The sequence below is a fragment of the Talaromyces stipitatus genome, genomic scaffold (genome assembly GCF_000003125.1).
Source record: "Talaromyces stipitatus ATCC 10500 scf_1105507295511 genomic scaffold, whole genome shotgun sequence".
Lineage (NCBI taxonomy): Eukaryota > Fungi > Ascomycota > Eurotiomycetes > Eurotiales > Trichocomaceae > Talaromyces > Talaromyces stipitatus.
This window is the reverse complement of record NW_002990119.1, coordinates 1,400,996-1,420,090: the sequence shown is the minus strand read 5'-3', so window position 1 is coordinate 1,420,090 and position 19,095 is coordinate 1,400,996. Positions and strand designations below refer to the sequence as shown.

At 43.7% G+C, this 19,095-nt stretch overlaps 8 protein-coding genes across 8 annotated transcripts, besides 4 other annotated features; 3 read left to right on the top strand and 5 right to left on the bottom strand.

Annotated features, from left to right (window-relative positions):
* The first annotated feature begins 799 nt into the window (after positions 1–799).
* TSTA_102430 (uncharacterized protein) lies at positions 800–2,731 on the top strand. Its single transcript, XM_002486206.1, has 3 exons — positions 800–873; positions 925–2,051; positions 2,188–2,731. Exons 2-3 carry the CDS (start codon positions 1,192–1,194, stop codon positions 2,660–2,662), a joined length of 1,335 nt encoding a protein of 444 aa, XP_002486251.1. The 5' UTR covers positions 800–873; positions 925–1,191; the 3' UTR covers positions 2,663–2,731.
* Positions 2,732–4,025: 1,294 nt separating this feature from the next.
* On the top strand, positions 4,026–5,305 carry TSTA_102420 (polyhydroxybutyrate depolymerase, putative; the record flags this gene model as incomplete). Its single annotated transcript, XM_002486205.1, has 4 exons — positions 4,026–4,250; positions 4,326–4,914; positions 4,981–5,124; positions 5,196–5,305. The coding sequence occupies 4 exons, from the start codon at positions 4,026–4,028 to the stop codon at positions 5,303–5,305; spliced, it is 1,068 nt and encodes a 355-aa protein (XP_002486250.1).
* A 382-nt stretch (positions 5,306–5,687) lies between these two features.
* TSTA_102410 (uncharacterized protein) lies at positions 5,688–6,604 on the bottom strand (the record flags this gene model as incomplete). Its single annotated transcript, XM_002486204.1, has 2 exons — positions 5,688–6,482; positions 6,527–6,604. 2 exons carry the CDS (start codon positions 6,602–6,604, stop codon positions 5,688–5,690), a joined length of 873 nt encoding a protein of 290 aa, XP_002486249.1.
* Positions 6,605–7,017: 413 nt separating this feature from the next.
* Positions 7,018–8,472: a mobile genetic element.
* On the bottom strand, positions 7,369–8,010 carry TSTA_102400 (uncharacterized protein; the record flags this gene model as incomplete). Its single annotated transcript, XM_002486203.1, has 2 exons — positions 7,369–7,689; positions 7,993–8,010. The coding sequence occupies 2 exons, from the start codon at positions 8,008–8,010 to the stop codon at positions 7,369–7,371; spliced, it is 339 nt and encodes a 112-aa protein (XP_002486248.1).
* A 67-nt stretch (positions 8,473–8,539) lies between the features above and the next one.
* On the bottom strand, positions 8,540–10,318 carry TSTA_102390 (uncharacterized protein; the record flags this gene model as incomplete). Its single annotated transcript, XM_002486202.1, has 4 exons — positions 8,540–8,612; positions 8,717–9,338; positions 9,419–9,487; positions 9,613–10,318. 4 exons carry the CDS (start codon positions 10,316–10,318, stop codon positions 8,540–8,542), a joined length of 1,470 nt encoding a protein of 489 aa, XP_002486247.1.
* Positions 8,773–9,348: a mobile genetic element.
* Positions 9,183–9,644: a mobile genetic element.
* Positions 9,590–10,291: a mobile genetic element.
* A 3,441-nt stretch (positions 10,319–13,759) lies between the features above and the next one.
* Positions 13,760–14,539, bottom strand: TSTA_102380 (uncharacterized protein; the record flags this gene model as incomplete). Its single annotated transcript, XM_002486201.1, has 3 exons — positions 13,760–14,107; positions 14,181–14,393; positions 14,453–14,539. 3 exons carry the CDS (start codon positions 14,537–14,539, stop codon positions 13,760–13,762), a joined length of 648 nt encoding a protein of 215 aa, XP_002486246.1.
* A 472-nt stretch (positions 14,540–15,011) lies between these two features.
* TSTA_102370 (uncharacterized protein) lies at positions 15,012–16,974 on the top strand (the record flags this gene model as incomplete). The annotated part of the gene is made up of 5 exons (XM_002486200.1): positions 15,012–15,059; positions 15,117–15,208; positions 15,267–15,510; positions 15,612–15,828; positions 15,920–16,974. 5 exons carry the CDS (start codon positions 15,012–15,014, stop codon positions 16,972–16,974), a joined length of 1,656 nt encoding a protein of 551 aa, XP_002486245.1.
* A 70-nt stretch (positions 16,975–17,044) lies between these two features.
* On the bottom strand, positions 17,045–18,007 carry TSTA_102360 (short chain type dehydrogenase, putative; the record flags this gene model as incomplete). The annotated part of the gene is made up of 2 exons (XM_002486199.1): positions 17,045–17,088; positions 17,260–18,007. 2 exons carry the CDS (start codon positions 18,005–18,007, stop codon positions 17,045–17,047), a joined length of 792 nt encoding a protein of 263 aa, XP_002486244.1.
* Positions 18,008–19,095: the final 1,088 nt, after the last annotated feature.

Below are 19,095 nucleotides of genomic sequence, written 5' to 3'. Positions count from 1 at the left end.
TGGCTCGCCTAAGACATGCAGTAGCGATCTGCAATAGTCAAAAGGAAGCATTGCTCGCTTAAATGGGATACCATGGAGCTAAGACTATGTTGGGTTACTGGATTGGATGGTATGTGATAGTGGAAGCTTGATTACTGTGATTCGGAGTAAAGAGAGAAATGCGGACGAGTGTGTATATATCTAGGGAGCCAGAGGCTGATTAAGACCTGGCCCTTAGACTTCATACACCTTTCAGCTCTTCATAAACGCAGCTACCATGTACCGCAACTTGTCAGATATATAAATTGCACCATAGGGTAGGAGTAAGTAGCTGAGGTTGTATAGCCATGGGAGGAATAATAGAAAAGAAAAAGCGGGGAACGGAATGTGGGGACCCCGGATTCCGAATGCTTAGTCACCCGAGTGCTCCGTAAGTTGAGATTGATAGATCGATAATTTTCATCCTCTTCTCATCCAAGTAAGCCATCCAATATCCACCATGAAAGACCATTTAGTACCCCGGCGCACGCAGTTTTCCAGCTGCGATGCATGTCGCAAATCTCGCGTGGCCTGCGACGCGATGAAAGGACGCTCCGCTCTAACAAGTCCCACATGGATGAATTCCTGCACCCGCTGTCTGAACCGGGGCCGGCATTGCACGTTTGAGGTAACACAACTTCTTGCGTACTTATGAAAGCTGGCTGTTAATCAAATTTTCCAGTGGATTGAGAAAGCTGCATTGCCCAATAGTAAACGAAAGTATGGTATGTTTAGAGACATTAACGGTCCTGCATCAACGCCACCGGAAGCGCTTGCGACGCCTGAGACTGTGGTCGATCGCAGACCTTCAGTTGAAAATATGAATATATATTCGATGCGGACGTCGATGGAAAGGTAATGATATTCTCTCGTGACTGGTACTGACTGCTGTACTGACGTGCCAAGTCCCGCATGCGACAGGAACAGTCCGGTGGCCGCATTGAACGATACGGATGAATGGCTACGCGAAATTTATGAGGGTATTTTTGAAGATGTCTTTGGCTCTTGGCTAGGAAATTATAGTTGTCCTTATGTGTTTGTTCTGGTCTCAATTCATCGTCGGCTTGAAAAACTGACCACTCTAGTAGTTTTCGTGATAATGGCCGTCAAGACCCAAAGCAACTGGCCTTGTCAGTCAGTATATCCAGGCTTTGCCAGGAATGTGACTACTGGATGAAGCGAGTGCAAGGCCAAGAAATCAATTCTCAAACTGATGAAGGACAGAGTCCCGGCGATATTGAGATCGACCGACAAATTAACCATTCTATGTCGCGAGCAATATCCGCCTTTTCTGCCCGGTGGCTACATTTGAAAGATCCACCAGGGTTGACTGACGACTTAGTTATGGATACTGTTGAGAGCCTTTGGAGAGAGGTACGACGTGACATTCTCCGAGTCATCAACCGTCCTTGTTATCGATCAGCCTTTACTTTGTTCCTCTTTGCGCTCACGCCAATTCCTGCTCGAGTGTCTGAAGAAGAAGAAAGTGACGGTATCCCAGCCCAATTTTGCGTCCAGATCGCTTTGCAACAAGTGCTCACATTACGTGCGCTGCAGAAAAGCCTTGAATTCAACGGATCCAAGGTGTCGTCAATATCATCGACAATATCAAGTACCACCAGTCCAGCGCCCGTCACGAAAGATTTTTTAGGAATTGAAAGTATGATTTACTGGGCAGCAATGACATTTGATACATCATCATCACTTACTCTAAATACAAAATCCCTGTTATCACCTGGCCTGAGTCTTCGCTTAGAGCAAGAATCATCCTGGCGACTCGTCCGCACCTGTACCAATGTTTTCCATGAAGATACTGAAACCTGGAGAGCGCAAGGCATCGATATAACCGAGGAAAGGGCAAATCAAATTATTGCGTCCGCTGCCTCATGGAAATTGTTTGTCTGGAAATCAGCCGCGCTGGTCAAGGAAGCTCTTCGGGAAGGACGGGAAGAAGACACAGTCCAACTAGCCTTTGAAACAGCAGCGGATGCAATAAATCAATATAGTCTTACGTATCACGACTTGCTGAAGGCGTGTGAGTGTCGCATTCAGTTTTTCGGTTATAAAACAAAGCTACGTTGGTGTAAGTCCAAGTCCCACAGACAAGTTACAGGCTCGCTCCGGCTAACTATTGCTTCTAGATGAACTGATATTACACTATAACCTCAGCATATTAATTATGTTGGATGCAATGGAAACTGCCGAGCGTATGGATCTGCTAGAAAAGATGAAAGTCGTCAAGGCTGGGGCGGAAGGCAGCTTATTCAATTGCTTGATCTTTGGACTAAATAATCATTTTTATGTCCCCTCAGGAAGGAGCAATAGGAGTCCAGAAGAATCACACAATATTATGCAATATGCGACTGCCGAGAGACCCGTATCCCTGGATTCTTCAAGGAGAAAGGTCCCCTTGATTGCCATCGACCCTTACCCCCACCACGTTGTTGCCGGAGTGCGAATCTTATGGAAGGCAGTTGAGAGGAACCTTGAGAATGACTGGATTGACCATAGTGTTGCGGAGAATATGCAAGACACGATGCTTAAGGCTTTGAGATTACTCCCTCAGGCGTCCAAGTCTGTAAGGACGGTACGACAACAAGCAGAAGCATCGTTTATAGGAAATCGGTATATTTTCAACTGTTAGTGTGGAGATCATGTATATATAATCTGTTATATATTTACTCTGAATCATAACGATTATACGAACATATTTTATTCACCATATGTTGCATCCTCACTAGCAAGAGTCTCCATTCTCCTTTCGTATGTCTCTGAAATCCTCAGATATAAAATTGCCTTCAGCCCCTAGATTCCCTAACAGATATTCAAACCCCGTTGTAAGCTGAGGTGGTCTAAGTACGAGAGAAGGTTTTCAGTGATTGACAGATATGTTTACCAATACTCGGCTTTGCTTTCTTTTTGACGATGGAGAGTATTTGGGGATGAAATAGGTAGTAGGGCGGAGAGCAGGTATCAGACGATGCCAAGGCAGTTCCAAGAACGCCATTATGTACAGTCACTACTTACACGTAAGTTGCACGCCTTTATGATTACTATCTCTGTGCTCTACAGATCTCGGAGAAATGAACAAAACACTATGCACTGTAAACATCAACCGAAAACTAGTCTTCAACGTACTTTTCGAAGCCCGTGCCCAGCTCAACAGTCTGTTGCAGTCATATATCCCCCAGGTCTGATCATTCACCAAATAAGGTATTAAGAATTAGTGGACCATATAATAACAGCACGTGGCTGAAACGTGGCTGCTTACCCAGATAGATGTACGCAAAAAGTCTTTACGTATATCTTGGGGAAGTGGGTTTTCCCCCGTATTTTCTCAGCTAGTCCGGACGGATGGATATAGAGAGATCCCCTGGTCGTGGTGGAGAATGCAGATTCAAATGCCGGTTGACCTCCCAAAAGTCAAGTTTCTGGACATTGTTGGGTGGCGGATCCGATGGTAATCCATAATCCGGATCCGAGAGTATTTCCCCATATATCGGATCCGGACTACCCCAGACAGATGAGTCGTTTAAACCCAAGAGAGCTATACGTATATTATCATCAGCGGGAGAGCCGAGGTACCCCAGATTTTGAATCTTGTTTTCTCCACAAAGTTGTAGATCTATGGCATGATTAGGGAGATTCTTCGCCGCAAGAGAAAGGTCTATCCATCCAACTTGATCCAAGATTGAACTGATGTTTTCTGATGATCCTGGATCCGACAACTCCCCTCTAATGTTACTTTCTGAAGAAAAAATGTTTACGAAATCTGGAGTTAGATGCAACTTCATGTCAACTATCGTGAGATTCATGTTGCTAACAAAGGGGTATATGCCTGCTAGTGATGCAGCTATATTGGATAGACGAACTTTGCTGGGAAGGCAGGGGAATTGTGTATGATATAAAACTGCGTTATCACCCTTCTTCAGGGTATTGATATCTGCATAGTTCTCAACAACAGAACAAGTTTCATTTTATATCTTAAGACAGAAGTACTTTCAATTATGTTTGACTTGGCTACAGTCGCCTGGTTCGCGGTACTTGGTGCTTCTGGCGCCTCAGCAACCGCTCTTCCAGCCTTCAATGTCAATCCAAATTCTATCTCTGTCTCTGGTCTCTCCAGCGGTGGATACATGGCTGCTCAACTAGGAGTGGCATACTCTGATGTCTTCAACCTTGGATTCGGTGTGTTTGCTGGCGGGCCCTATGACTGCGCTCGTAACCAATACGTATGTGTCCCTGGCTTTGTGTAGAATTGATCATTGAACAGGTATATGCTGATTGTATTGCGTCGTCATGGACAGTATACTTCCTGCATGTACAATGCGAACCCATCCATCACTACTCCAATCGCCAACATGAACGCTTGGAGTGGAAACCAGATCGCCAAAGTAGCCAATCTTGAACAACGAAAGATATACATGTGGGTTGGATCTGCTGACACCACAGTCGGACCAAACGTCATGAACCAGCTCAAGGTACAGCTAGCCAACTTTGACGAGGCTGCAAATGTCTCGTACGTTACGACAAGTGGTGCAGCTCACACGTTTCCCACTGATTTCAGCGGCTCTGGTGATAATGCTTGTAGCTCTGCCTCTTCCCCTTATATTAGCAACTGCAATTATGATGGCGCTGGTGCCGCTCTTCAGTGGATTTACGGGTCTCTAAATGCTAAAAATACAGGCACTTTGACTGGATCAGTAGTCTCATTTGACCAGTCCGGCAGCTTCGGAGCCAACGGTATGGATACTACAGGATATCTGTACGTGCCCCAGAGCTGTGCAAGCGGTGCCACTACTTGCTCTCTGCATGTTGCCTTGCATGGGTGTCTTCAGAGCTATAGCTCAATTGGCTCGAAGTTTGTACAGAACACAGGTTACAATAAATGGGCAGGTGAGAGCGAAACCCCGCAATCCACGAAGCATGAACAGCCATTTAACTTAGCTAATATCTTTCCAGACACCAATAACATTATCATCTTGTACCCTCAAGCCATTCCCGATAATACGATCCACAGTATCTGGTATGGAGGCGTGCTCTCTAACCCAAATGGTTGCTGGGATTGGGTGGGTTGGTATGGAAGCAATGCTGACCAGATTGGAGGTGCGTCTATCTCGCTTCTATTATATTGACTGTTAAACGTGGATTAACTGTCACATCCTTCATTAATTCAGGCGTTCAAATGGCTGCCATTGTCAGCCAAGTCAAGCAGATCGTTAGCGGGTTCAAGGGCACAAACACAACCCCTACTACCTCGTCCACGCCGGCAGGCTGCACTGCATAAAGTGGTAAACGATGAAGTTCGTCTCGAACAGATCTACTACGGATTGTTGGGGTTGCATTGTTCGGCCAAATATCTTCTTCAATATGTTGATCCACGTCAGCCTGGAGAATATCATGTCTACCGGTCACGTCAACGTTCAAAGAAGGAGCATATCAATATACTCATAAAATATGCCTTTGGCCTTATGCTAAACTTATTGTCGACAAGTGTTACGAATACTTGAATATATTCTAGGAAATGTTCTAGGGCATCTCAACTACATAACATTATATAATGGGTACTTAGTCTTCATTGGACGCATCCATGGATGTCTGTCTTCTCTCGCTTCACTTGAGAGACAGAAGAGACGACGAAATAAATGTGTGCAGAGTGCTTCAGCCAATCAGACATTCCGTAATCCATCTATACCGTTCTGGTCCTCGTTCATAGAGAACGCAACATTTCCAACTGACTGAGCCGATGGTGGTTGGCGTTTCCGAGAAAGATCAACTCCGCAGATGAGAAGAAATGCCAGTAAGGAGATCACCGAAGCAGCAAGAAAGGGTAATCCCAACCATGTGTCTCCTAATTTCATACCCCATTGGAACGTGTTGGCAAGAAATGGTTTAGCAAGCAATATTCCTACAGACTCAACTACTGCAATTGCAGTATATAGAACGCTGACTTGATCAGGGAGTACAAGGGAGGTAACTAAGCTTCGCGCAATGAGATGAACTGGTGTCCCGAGGGCGGCAACCACAAGACCAATAATCAAAATTGCTGGCTCTGGGGCAAGAGACATGAGTAGCAGTCCGATGGTGAAGCATAATGCTGTGGCTCGTGATAGCCAAAGGTCTTTGATCGTTGCGTTCACACCCATCCTCTTCAGCAATAGGCGGGACATGGAGGGGAGAATTACGAGAACTCCTGCAAGTTCGACAACTCCGTTGACTGAAGATAGAATAGTAGCCTGTTTCAAAACGTTATCGTGCTGCTGTATAATATGTAATAACACTGTCAAGGACGTGTGTTTTATCTTGCTATAAGACCAATGATACTTTCTCGTCGTGTACTGCAGAAGGGCGGTTGCTTGTCCACTCAAAGTGACGGCAAAGGAGACCAGAAGAAGAAATGTGACGTTCAAATCACTCGAAAGAAAGTATGTCAATGCATTGATGAGCCTTAAGTTGTCCCGTAACTTGCTGCCTATGATTTTACCAATAGAAATGTTTTTGATCGAACTGTTTTCGCTTTCGTTGTTACTGGTTGAAGAAGGAAGGGAGGCCCCTGGCTATCCAAGAAATCCCATCTGACATACATTGAGATATATATATATATCAAAAGCTGTAGTTAATTATGAAGCATCTACTATCTATTAGTAAGGTGGCTAATTTGAAGCAATCCGTAGATTAATCAATCGTTGGATCATTTAGGTGTTTTATCACTTATTACATTGACAGTGAGCTATTCCCTATATACATTATCCATCAACATCAACATCCTCATCGTTTTGGAATTTATTGAGTGTCTGTGGGTTCGCTTCTGCACATGTGCATACAAGTAGCTTAGTAACCAATTGGTAAAGTCATATTCTTCTGATTGTCTGTTCCCTTCTCTTAATGAGACCCCGACGCGGTCTATATAGTCCTTGCTTGACGAGGTCACGTGTACATTCACGTGACCTCTCCTTGGTTCGCGTCGGTGCCAGGAATCTCGATTGCACCTATAAACCAACAGTGTCTTTGAATTCTTAGTATGTCTCTTCCTGCATTGAATAGTCTCTCCACTGGAACCTCTAGGTAATCTCTAGTAGCAGTAGCCATTCTGGGATATTCACCCTTATTTATCCGCTACTAATTATATAACTAATTTGGATCCTTCATGTCATTTATATTGACCCGGGAGCTATTAAGATAGTAATCAATATCAGAAAGTAGAGATTGATTTCATGGCTGTAACCTCTTTAGTAACTAGGACTCTACATCACTATGCTTGGTGTTGTGCTCCAGTAGGGATTATCCTATAGGTGAGCTTGATTCCATAGTGGCGACTGAGTAATCACGGCGGAGGTTGTTATGGAGAGCTTAAAGGATCTCCCTCCTAGTAGTCTTATCTTCCAGTTTGTCGAGAAGAAGATCATCTTTGATCTGAGGATCCAAGATGAGGGCAGTATAGTATGTATCAGAAGTATCCATAAAGGTATAGTACTTTTTGTACTTCTTCATACCTTCCTTTACAGCCAATGATATATCTTCGTCAAGATCTAGGAATCTCTCCTTGCGCTCGGATGCCTCATCGAGTAAATCATGAAGTTCGTAGTAGATTAGGACGGTAAGACTAATTTGAAATTTCTTTTTTGACACAAACAGAGCTAACTCGTTGAATTTTGAAAGGATATTGTGGATCTGCGAGAGCCGAGATCAATCCATTATAGTAAAGAGAGAAAAATCTGTCTGGAGTTATAGAAATTTATCGACCTAGCATCTTGCCTTCAAGGTATTGTCTAACATTTGAAAAGTGGAATTCTATCTTGTATTAACATCATATTCGATGTATTTGCTTAAGAGATTAATAATCTTGCAGACCTCATTCCATTTTTGCCTTTGTTGGGGACTTTGGTGTATCCAAAGAGCTAGGATATAAATCCTTGCTAAAGGTTCCTAAGACCTAACAGATAACTATTCTCCTCCCTTGAAATAATTATATACAACATGCACTTTCTCCATGTTGCTAGATTTTAAAGTCTCAAGGATATATTTAACAATAAGATTTAATATATGAGCTAAGCAACAGACGTAACTTTCTGAGCCATGGAATAGAGGGTTAACCCCAAGTTTTTGCCTCAGATTTTAAGATAGAATTGAAACTATCTTCTCATTATTACTAGCATTGTCTCCTATTATTGTAGTTAACCTGGATTGAAGGTCAACTTCTAGGAGCATATCCTTAACTGCTGCAGCCAGATTCTCTCCACTATGTAGTCCTAAAAGTTCTTTGAATTTAAGAATGTTTTCTCAGTAATTAAAACTCTCTGTAAGCCAATGGCCGATTATCCCTAGGATTGGAAGGTAGTTTTTGCTTATCTAAATATCAAGAGATAAAGCAATTATTCTACAAAATAACCTAAGTTCATCCTTTAATTGAGCGCGTTGTATATCAAAGTCATCCATAAGCTGCTGTCGGAGGGTATGCCAAGAAGTAAATAGAAGTGCGACTCCTAGGATATTAGAGAAGATCCACTGAAATGCTGGAGATTTAATAACGTGTTTCATGGGTAAACGGCGCACCCGGGTAAGTGGCACAGCCGCATCCCACTTGGTTCAAAGAACTCGTACAATTTATATGCAAACAGTGAATAAATTAATATTTACCTATGTAGATATATTTGGACAGCGATTGCGCTTATGCCCTATTTCCCAGCAATTACTACACCTTGGGGGGGCCCGTTGAGCTGGCTGCAAAGGCGCGCTCCCGTTGGGTGGAGGAGGGGGTTGAGCCTCTTCAGGAAGCTCCTGAGCAAGCTCTCGGCCTTCAGCGACTGTCAAAATACCATCGGCTTGTAGGGCTTTTGTACGGCGAGTGCGGCGCTTCTGTAAAATATCATTTGCTTCGCGTAGGTTATGGTTCTCCCTAGCTAAAATGGCAGCTTGGTGCATCACTACAAGGGATCCCTTGATCAACTGGTTAAAAGCCGGACACGATGGCGAATTGCTGTCTAAATCTCCCATATTGAGAGATCTCTTGACAGATTTGGCCTGTTTTTCTAGCGTACGGGCATTGTAAGGCGTTTTTGGGCTCCAGGTGCTGCTGCTTGACGTGCTAGGGCGAATTGAGGCTGGAGTAGCCTCCCGGACAGCAATTTGCAACTGAGATAGGACTTTTTGTGGGTTATATGGCACAATCCCAGTGTGTGAAAAGCCGCTCTTAATATTTTGTGTGGTATAAGTTTGGATCCGTACGCTGTAAAGCATATCTAAGAAATCCAGCTTATCAACATGGTAAATCCCAATCCGAATCCGGCTCTCAACGGCGGCCCCGTACAAGCGCTTCAACACTGAAAACACCCTACATCTAGAGGCTGAAAAGATGAGATGATGGGAGGCATGCAACATGCAATAATATTATTATTTTTACATGCCTGATCAAATCCCGGTGTTAAATGGCTGCTATGGCCATCAAGTATCAAAAGCCGATAGGTACCAACTGTGAGAGGCCTCGTTTTTGGCTCAAATATCCTTTCTAGCCACTGTAAGCCGATTTCATCAGATGTCCAGCCATTTGGAGAGTGCGTAATTGACCAATCAGGGGGAAGCTTTGGGCTTGTATACCACTCAGCTCTGTGGTGCCGGATTTGAATATAATCAGGGGAGGCACCACAGTGCCGGTGCTTCCAACGCACTCAACAACAGTAACCCATTCACGATTTCCTGGCTGAATGAGGCTAGGTTTTCCTGAACGATCTGAGCTGCATATAACTTTTGCTGTAGAAGAGATCCCCATGGCGAACCCTGTCTCGTCAAAGTTGTATATATCTTCATCGGCAATCCCATATTCCTCTTTGAGCTGCTTAATCTCCTCAAAAAAGCCACCAATAACGACTGGATCCTCACAAAGAGCTCTAGAATAGGATAATCGGCGTGCGAATTTAGCCTTGAGATCCGGTTGTCGCTTAAGAAAGGTTGTTACCCAATTCTTACCAACCTTCTCAGGTATTTTGGTAGGATCTCTTTGAGCTAGCAAAATATTTGCCATTTCATGGAGCATATGCTGCCTAGGCGGAACGCCACGGCGCTCTAGTGAGAAGACCCAACCCCGGAGTACAGCTTCTTCTGTAGGGGTCATCTTTCTGCGTGTAATACCGGCATTATGCGCTGGAACTGAGCCCTTCAGGCGCCTTCGCAGTGTTGTTAAAGATACGTCAAAAGTGCGTGCGGCGTCGCGTAATTTCGTGATTTTTTCGTTATTTAGAGCATCAATAGCAAGAGAAAGCCTCCCTTCATAGCTAGGATCATTTTTCGTACGCGATTTAACCATTTTTTAATGCTGTTGGTTCTGCGGAAAGTTGTTGCTAGAAATCCGGATGGAATTTTGATGTGGTGTGCCACTTACCCGGGTGCGCCGCTTACCCGTGAAACACGTTAGTTGTAAAGGGTTATTTATTAATAATAACCCAGCGAAGGATGTCCTTTTCCAGCTATTGTTGGTAAGTAAGGGTTTCTTCCTTTTTTGCCTATAAGCTAAGCAAAGTTCCCTTTGGACTCCTAATAGGTTCGGTGATTGAAGCACCTAGAGAATAAATAGAATGCTTTCATAAGAGATAGAGCGTCATATTGCTGGTAGAACTCTGCCGCTTTAAATCTGTTGTAACCCAGCTACAGCACTTACTAGTGTCTTTATCCACAATAGCACACTAAATATCCATGTCTATTAACTTCTGTTTCTTGTACTTCTTTATATATCACTCATATGGAATCTTATACTTGCTGAAGTAAGACCAGAACCATGCTTCCTTATTAGCTATGGGTAGAAGATATTAAGTATATGAAATAATTGAAGAATCTACAGCTGTTGAAGTTGTTGGACAGGATAATGACTGTGATGTAGATTATGAAGGGTTAATCTCGACGTTAGAGATACCAAGGAATATTGTATTCTAGCTGTGTGAGTATAGATGGAATCAGCAATTCAGGGAGTGGACTTGAAAGTTGGTCTTTGGGTAATGCTTCGTTATCGTAACTGTCGTTCAACGCGAAATAGTTTTAACATTTGCCCTGGGTTTTTATTAGATAGGTGGATAGCAGGTAATAGAACCAAGCCAAGTAGAAGAAGCTATATAGCATAGTTGGTGAATATAGTATCTTGAATGCAATTAATTTAATTCAACAGGCACTATCATTGATTTATACATGAAGGATAAGCTGGAGAAGAGAAAGGATTTTATAGTGCGAGCCTGCAAGGTGTCCTAAACCTTCGCTACCTTAACAAATGTGACATATCACAATTAACTATTCCTGTCTTGTATACGATGTGGCAGTGACCACCTTGCCGTAGGCTCTGAGATTAAGAAGATTGAACCTATCCAAGCAATTGGTTACCAACCCATTTAGGAAATTTTTCTAGCAGCACGTGACCTTATAATCATGTTGGATATCTGATACGCTAATCCCATTCTGGACGACCTTACTAATCGGTGAATCCCCGGAAAAACACAATTGCCGATCCCAGGTTTGGCACAATATCGACAGCCCTACTTTTGGATTCAGGATTGCTATTTTGTCACTATATTGTGTATATAAAGAGGATCAAGATGCGTAGCTAGCTGTGTTTTTAGAGAGTGTGCAAATCAGAGTCAATTTATTCCTCACCCAGATTGTACGCTCCTATCAGAGTCTAACCCCGTTCGGACTAGTACCAAAAGATTCCAATAAATCATATTCTGTTTTTAATATAGTCAAATGTTAGCGCTGCTTCTGTAATATTTCCCTTTTTATCTCTTTCATTGACAATGTCTATTTGTCTGAACACATATTTGCGGAGGCTCTCGTACTCCGGACCTAATGCGTTCAGAAAGAAGAATGTTCGCTCAATTTTGGAAGTAACATAATCTGGGTCAAGGAGGTGGGTTTCCGCATGAATTTTCCTAATCTTGGCCCCAAGAGCTTGAACACTCCCACATTTTTGCTCTTGTGAGTGACATATACCGTCTCTGTAGCTGGACAAACGTTCCAGAGCCTTCTGGCTTGAAGTGATCTTTGACTTCCTTGATAAGAGGTTGCACTTGACTAATGCCAAAAGTGTTAATCCACTGTGCTACACTGTGGGTCAGTTTGGCCGAGATCATTGAGGAGTAGAATATCTAATGATGACTCCATTGCTCTGCTTCCTCCTCTTTAATTGGAGGGGCGTTTCTATCCTTTGCAATGGGGGATATACGGATGAATTCCTTAACCTTCTAGTTCTACTCAAACCAGTCATTGGCGTTATCAAGAATTGGAATAGCATTATAAAATGCAGCTAAGCCGATTTGTTCGAACTTCATAGTGTCTGTCATGGTGAAAGAAGTTATTCTTCGCGCTAAAAAAAATCTAAGCTCGAAGCGTCACTGCGGCAATCTGAGTTGGTAGATGGTTATTGGTTTGGAGGGCTAGGGGACTGTAGGTCTAGACAGAAGAGTTCTGAGCTTAATGGGTAGCTGAGTTGGCTCGAAACGATAGAAGGACTGCGATCCGACGGGTCTGGTGTAGGTGTATGAGAAGGAGGACTGTAGTCTCTGTCAGGAGACCCTTTTAGAGACAGACTGTCTTTATATGACTTAAAGGAGCGGGGAAAGCAGAAGCGATCAACTAGATATTGCGGCTACTTTTGCAGGAAGACTGTAGACCTGTTCGGTTGAAGATTGTAGTGGCCCTTGTTTAATGAGGTACCATAGAATTGCCCTCAGATTCTATCGAGGATGCAGTGGAATGTTTAATGGTGTTTTCGGTTTGAGGGATTAAACTAGGAATAGAAGTAGGGGCATAATGTTAGTAGGGTGCCTACTTATGGCAGAGGGTCATGTTCATGGAAATATAGCGGACATCTATTTCCAATTTTACAGGGCATTGTGAGTCGAGGCTGATTATGAACGACTAGTCCATCATAAGATGTATAATTGATATACTCCTAACTTTCTAGCAAAATCATCGGACTAGGTACGAGATTATAGCAAGGACGAAGTTAGAGAGACAGAAAACTGTCTATTCTAACAAGCCAATGCTCATAAAAGGCAGTTTGAATTATCGTCACCACAGCTGATTCGCGTGATAAGATATCGATCAACACCCTACACAGAAAAAGCAATACGAAACAGCGTACCTCGGTATGGGCTGCATCTGTTCCAAATCACAATTCGGCCGCTAGCGGTGTTGTCATCGCTCATAGCGGCTTTAACCAGTTTTCTGCATTTACCCTATTGGGTATCCCGCGGCGCGGGTTATTGGTCGTGGGCTCGGTGCTATCTCTTGATATGGTGTGACCATAAGCAGCTTAATTGCCATTTAATAGCTGAAATGCAGTGTTTCAGCTGGATCAAAGATACACGTTGAGCTTCGGCAGCAGAAACTAGAGCCCTATATCGGCCTTTAACTCCACACCGGCGTTTAATTAATGTCAGTAGTAGTAGGACCCAATATGCTCTAAGGTGCTTGATTAAGCCGAAAAAGGTAATTCATTGCCTGATATCTCAATAGACAATTGAACAATGGATGTAGCAAAGGTCTACGGCAAAGGTCTACGATTGAGGATGTTCTCTAGATTACCAGATTCTATGAAACCGAAACGAGATAAGGTAACCAACAATAAGATCTTGAAAAAGACAAAAATCCTCCCGCCCCGGGGCTTTCAAGTGGCGAAGGGGACACTTGTAGGACATTATTCAGATTCATTATATAACATAAGTACTGCATTATCATTATCATACCGGGTGATATACAGAAATCAAAGTAAAACTAGACTTGATGAATTAGAGCCCGACTTCAGATTGGTTTCCTGAACCACATCAGAAGCCGGCATCGAACACAGAGCAACCTGGGTATTATTCGTAGCCCCAACCTTTAGAACAAGCAGTTTGGTGTTATTCCACGCTTCGAGCCTTCGTTGTAGCTCCTCTACCTGGATCTGGAGACATAGAGCATTGTTCTTTGCGGCTTGGTAACTTTCTATTAGACGCATATGTTGTTGATTCATCTCGTCGATTTGGTGGAGTAGGCTTTGTATATAATTCTCTTTTCGTTCTCGGAATGCTCTTTGCGCAAGGCGGTTCTGCTCTTTTCGTCTCTGCGCATTCTTTAAAGGCAAGACAGAGCTTAGCTTGAGATTCTCATACGAGTATCAAGGTAGGAAAAGGCTGGAGACAGACCTTGCGACTTTTCGGAGTCGATGTGTCTTGGTCATAATTGGAATCTGGCGAAGAAAGGGGAGACTCTTCTTTTGAGGCTGTAGCAGAGTTCTGACGGTCGACGGTATGGGAATCACTATCATGTGCACCTGGATATTGCTTTGTAGTATCATACGCCGGATCGGTACAGTTATTTGTACTTGTGTTGCTGTGAGGACTTTGTGGATCTTGTAACTATACAAGGAGGACAATGAGATTGTAGTCTTTTACTAGAAAAGAAGTGGTGATCATACCTCAGAAAACAAGACACATGGTTCCGGCCATATATTATTTTCTGCAGTCCATCTGCGAGATATATTCTCATCGTACATGGACGCCATTTCTGACCATTCAATGCTCATTATTTTCCTAAGGTTGGAAGTACGGTTCGGTAGGAATGTGATCATGTACTGCACAATCGAAAGGGGCGTTTCAACGTAGCGAAGAGGAGCACTGTTTGAACTGTGGGAAATGTGAGATCTCCGGGGACATTGCCAACGCAGGTTTATATAATAAAGATCTGTGCCCTTCTCACCCTAGACATAAGGTGAATGGCATTGGACAACCTAAACTCCCATGCTAGCACCCAAGGGTAAACTTGTGGCGTCCGCTCCGGTCCACTGTCGCTAGCCGGTGCCACCAGTTGCCTATTTCGGCATTTGTAGGATAGACGCTGAAAATTCACCAGGTTATAGAATGCAGCCTCATTATCATATGGGATTGTCTGCTGGGTCATAAATATATTGGAAGTCGTCATTGAGTTATTTTTGATTCTTCCATACCGGAAAACCGGATGCTTTGCGAGTCGTCGATATGCGCACTTTTACCAAGGGATTAGTTAAAGATGCCAGTAACCGACAGGTAAGTCTCCATCTCTTAATCTTTAACCTGGTGACTATATCTAACTGACTTGAAAAGGCTACTAGTTACCAGATAATTAACAGAGCGGCCGTGCTGCGGAAGAACCGACTGAACGACAGCCTTTCCGGAATCTGCGTCCACAAACGAAAGTAAAACGGTTGGTCTATGGAACAATGATGTGCTGGAACTATATCTCCAAGCAAATAGATGCGCAGACTCGAGGTTAAATATGGCCTGTTATCGGCCGATTTTCTTACATCAGGTGACCGGGGCTAGAAGCGCAAGCGATAGGCAAGAAGCTTTCGGAGAACCATGTCTTCAATTCGCCGGTTCGAGGTACCTAGTACCTTCTCTCGCAATCCTCGATCGCGTGGGACAATCTGTTCGTGAAAAGATGAAAAAGAAGCTGTCAAGCGAAACGCGACCGAAGTCATCCTCGTCGAAACCTCTCGTTCTAACTTGGAGAGCTACAGCAGCACCTTCAAAGCAGACTAAGGCACGTTGAAGATGCGTCTGACGGGGTATACTTTAGAGAAGCTAACATATCATTAGAAGGCTACGAGCGATCGCAACAAGGAAAAGCGACAACCTGAGGAATTGCAGACAAGTTTCCAACTATCGTCATCTGGTTATATTGAAGAATCAGTGTTCCAATTGCCAGTTGTTAAACTTGCGCGTCCCACGATCCAGGAGATAAGCGCTACATTGGATCCGTTTTGCCAACTTCCTCACGACCTCAGCCTTGAAGACCGATATTTGTTTCATTCCTGTATGCTTCTTAATACTTTTTTGTTTTTTAATTTTCCAATCCTAACATACAATCCGTGTGTCAAAATTTTAACAGTCTACTTATTCTACAGATCTTCTCACGGTACCGAGCTCTGTGTATGGAACACGATCGGACGCTATCTTCAGTTCTGTCTGCGATGTCAGCTTTCCAATCTCTCTATCTTCACCAATGACTTTGCAATGGATGTTAATTGCGGCGCATGGTAGATTTGCGAGGAATGCGCTCCCCGGCAATCAGTCGCAAATGCAATTATCTTTGCTTCATCGGAAGGCTCGAGCTTATCAGTCTCTAAACTATGCCCTACAGCGAAGCCAACAGGCGATATCAGACGAGCTTCTCGGCGGCATTATTATGGCCATCATTACCGAGTCTCGCCTAGCAGACCCGAAGGCGTCTAATTCCCACCTACTAGGCTATGAAGCAGCTCTCCATCTTCGAGGAGGGCTCCGGAATATTATTCTCGCATCTTCGGCCAAGATGACGACCTATTTGTCTCACATCATGCCATACCTGGTATGTCCTCCGGTCACATCGCAGGGCAGCATTGGTGCCAGACAGGAACTTGCCAGTTTCCAAAAATTCTTTGCGACTGCAGTGGGCCTCCACAACAACACACAGCTGGAGATGTGGAACACTGACCTAATTGGAGATTACGACCTTAGCTTTACACCGCTCAGGTCACAAGCATTAATAACGGAATTTCTTCTTAATAGTGATTTAGTGGGGTTCGTCAAGCCGCGATTGGACGAAAGCTCGGTATACATGGACCAATCATCACAGTTCTTGTCGCTATACTTGATTGCGCTCACATTGTTTCGGCTGGAAAACTTTCAAGAGACCTACACCGAGCGGTTTCTTGTCCGTCTTTGCACGGTGCTAAAACAATGTTCCACGTTTGATGGAGCTGGAAAACCACTCTTAACGACCCAAGGTTTTACATGGGTTGTAATCAAAGCCGTGATGGATCTCGGAGATCTGTTTTATTTACGGGACGTGAGCTCCAACCACCAAGCTCAGACGATTGTGGACGCAGTCAATGCACTTAAGTTCTTTCGGGAGATGCAATCATGTCAGTCAAGAAAAGAAGTGGTATTCTTCTTGGGACGCATTTTTGGTTATACTTAATAGATCCGGTGGTGGGGGCTTTGAGGGAAAATTTGGGTTTGATCAAAAACATGAGATATGAAGCTACGATTTAATCACCGGAAATATCTACACAAGCCATGACTGTTCGAGTCACTTAAAACCGATGAGAATTCAATAATCGTAATTGTTCCACTGACGTTTACGAGAAAAATTTTGTATATCTATAAATTCAACATACAAGCAAAGAGCCCCTGCGGAGGATCGTTTACGTTGATAAGAAAGGGAAAGAGAGAGAATGTAACCAAAATCTTTTCCTTATCTAACCTATCGTCATACCACCATTGATTCGAATGTTCTGCCCGTTGATCCATTGACTCTTATCGCTTGCCATGAATGTTATAACATCCGCCACCTCTTCAGGTGTTCCAATTCTGTTTGCAGGTGCAAAAGTTCTCTGGAGCTTGATCATCTCCTCCGTCTTGCCAACGAAATATGTATCCGTAGAGATGGGACCCGGAGAGATCGTATTGACAGTAATACCTCTCTTACCCAGGTCCTTAGCCATGACACGCGTCATCTGCTCAACTGCACCCTTGGTCGCGACGTAGAGGAGGTAGTTGGGGGTAATTATACTGACGGCTGTCAGCGAACTCGAGAAAAGGAGAACTCGACCGCCGTCGGGGACATGGTTCGCAGCTTCCTGGATCAGGAAAAAGGGGCCCTTGACATTCGTTTGGAAGATCTTATCGAAAGCGCTCTCATCGACATTGCTAAGTGCTCCGTTTTGCCATAGAAGACCGGCATTAAGAACAATAACATCGATTTTCCCGAATTGCTTGACGATTTGTTGAATCAGGCTCTTTATATCGTCGATCTTCGACACATCTGCCTTAATGGCAACTGCTCGATCAGTGCCAATCTCTTTCACTACTTCTTCTGCGGCATCTGTAGAGGAAACATAATTGACAACAACCGAGGCGCCTTCTTTTCCGAGTGCTAAAGCAGTTGCACGGCCAATTCCTCGCGATGCTCCTGTAACCAGGGCGACTTTGCCGGTCAGACTGGGCGACATGTTCAGGATTCGATGAATTTCTGTTTCAGCTTGTATGTGGTTAAAAAAAAACTAAGCTCAGCTCTGGATTGATAGGACCACTTTTTCAATGGGGGTCTTTCAATAGATTGTGAGCAAGCTAATATAGGTATGTGGTGCAAATCATGGGCCCTACCGCAAACGACCATCAAGTCCGAGCACCCGTCATAAAGCCGTTGCTTACGGAATAATGAGTACATCGCAACCACATTTTCCAAATCAGGTGCTAAGTCGCGACCGTTGATAGCCCTAAAATGTAGATTAAAGTTCCCTAGCCAGAAATTGGGTTGTCTGCTGGCTAAAACGTGGATAATTTTAATAGATTTAAGGTTCCAGATTTAGAGTTCGCGCTAGCGGCCGCATCATGATCCGGATACTATCATTGGACTATCCACATGAGGATCTTGATTTGGGTTCGAAATCCGATGTACGTGCGGCCGCACCTGCAGCACTAGTCTACAGCCTTATCCTAGAAGCTAGCCGAGACCCTGGTTCTGCAGGTCTCTGGGGTCTCGCCGAAAACTATATAGTTACGTTTCACAATGAAAACACTTCATCGCTGAACAAGACAGTCCACAAATTTTACTAACAAGCCACCACCGGGAAAACTGCGTTTAGTCATAGACAACAAAGTGTCCATATGCCTGACAACAGCTAATCCTTATATGGTAGTACTACTAAATATAGTTTAGCCACGAAATTGCATATTGAAGCACAGCTACGGAGATCTGTTGTAATGCCGTATATACCTCCGAGTCAGCCTATCTAGTATACGCCTCGCAGCCATGTAATGCCGAAAGTCCTAGCATCAATTTCCGTTGAATAAACATCTGATGCATGCTAGTATTCGAATAAAATTATGGATATAAGCTTTGCGGACCTGATCGGGGCACTTAATTAGATGTTGGTATCATTATTTCTTAGATAAGTTTTCAAGAAATTGTCTCCCTGCAGAAATCACCGCTTACGGTTTAACATTTGTTTAATTTCAGAGACATCTTCTATGCTAGGATATTCGAAGACGGATAATTGAAACACAATCTCTCACTTTTATATTTCAGTCAGCATGT

What these genes read in the sequence shown, in the direction of transcription:
- TSTA_102430 (XM_002486206.1), top strand. Translation starts at nt 1,192, where the DNA reads ATGAAGCGAGTGCAAGGCCAAGAAATCAATTCTCAAACTGATGAAGGA. An exon ending in TATCACGACTTGCTGAAGGC is followed by an intron (nt 2,052 to 2,187) that starts GTGTGAGTGTCG and finishes CTATAACCTCAG; the next exon opens with CATATTAATTATGTTGGATG.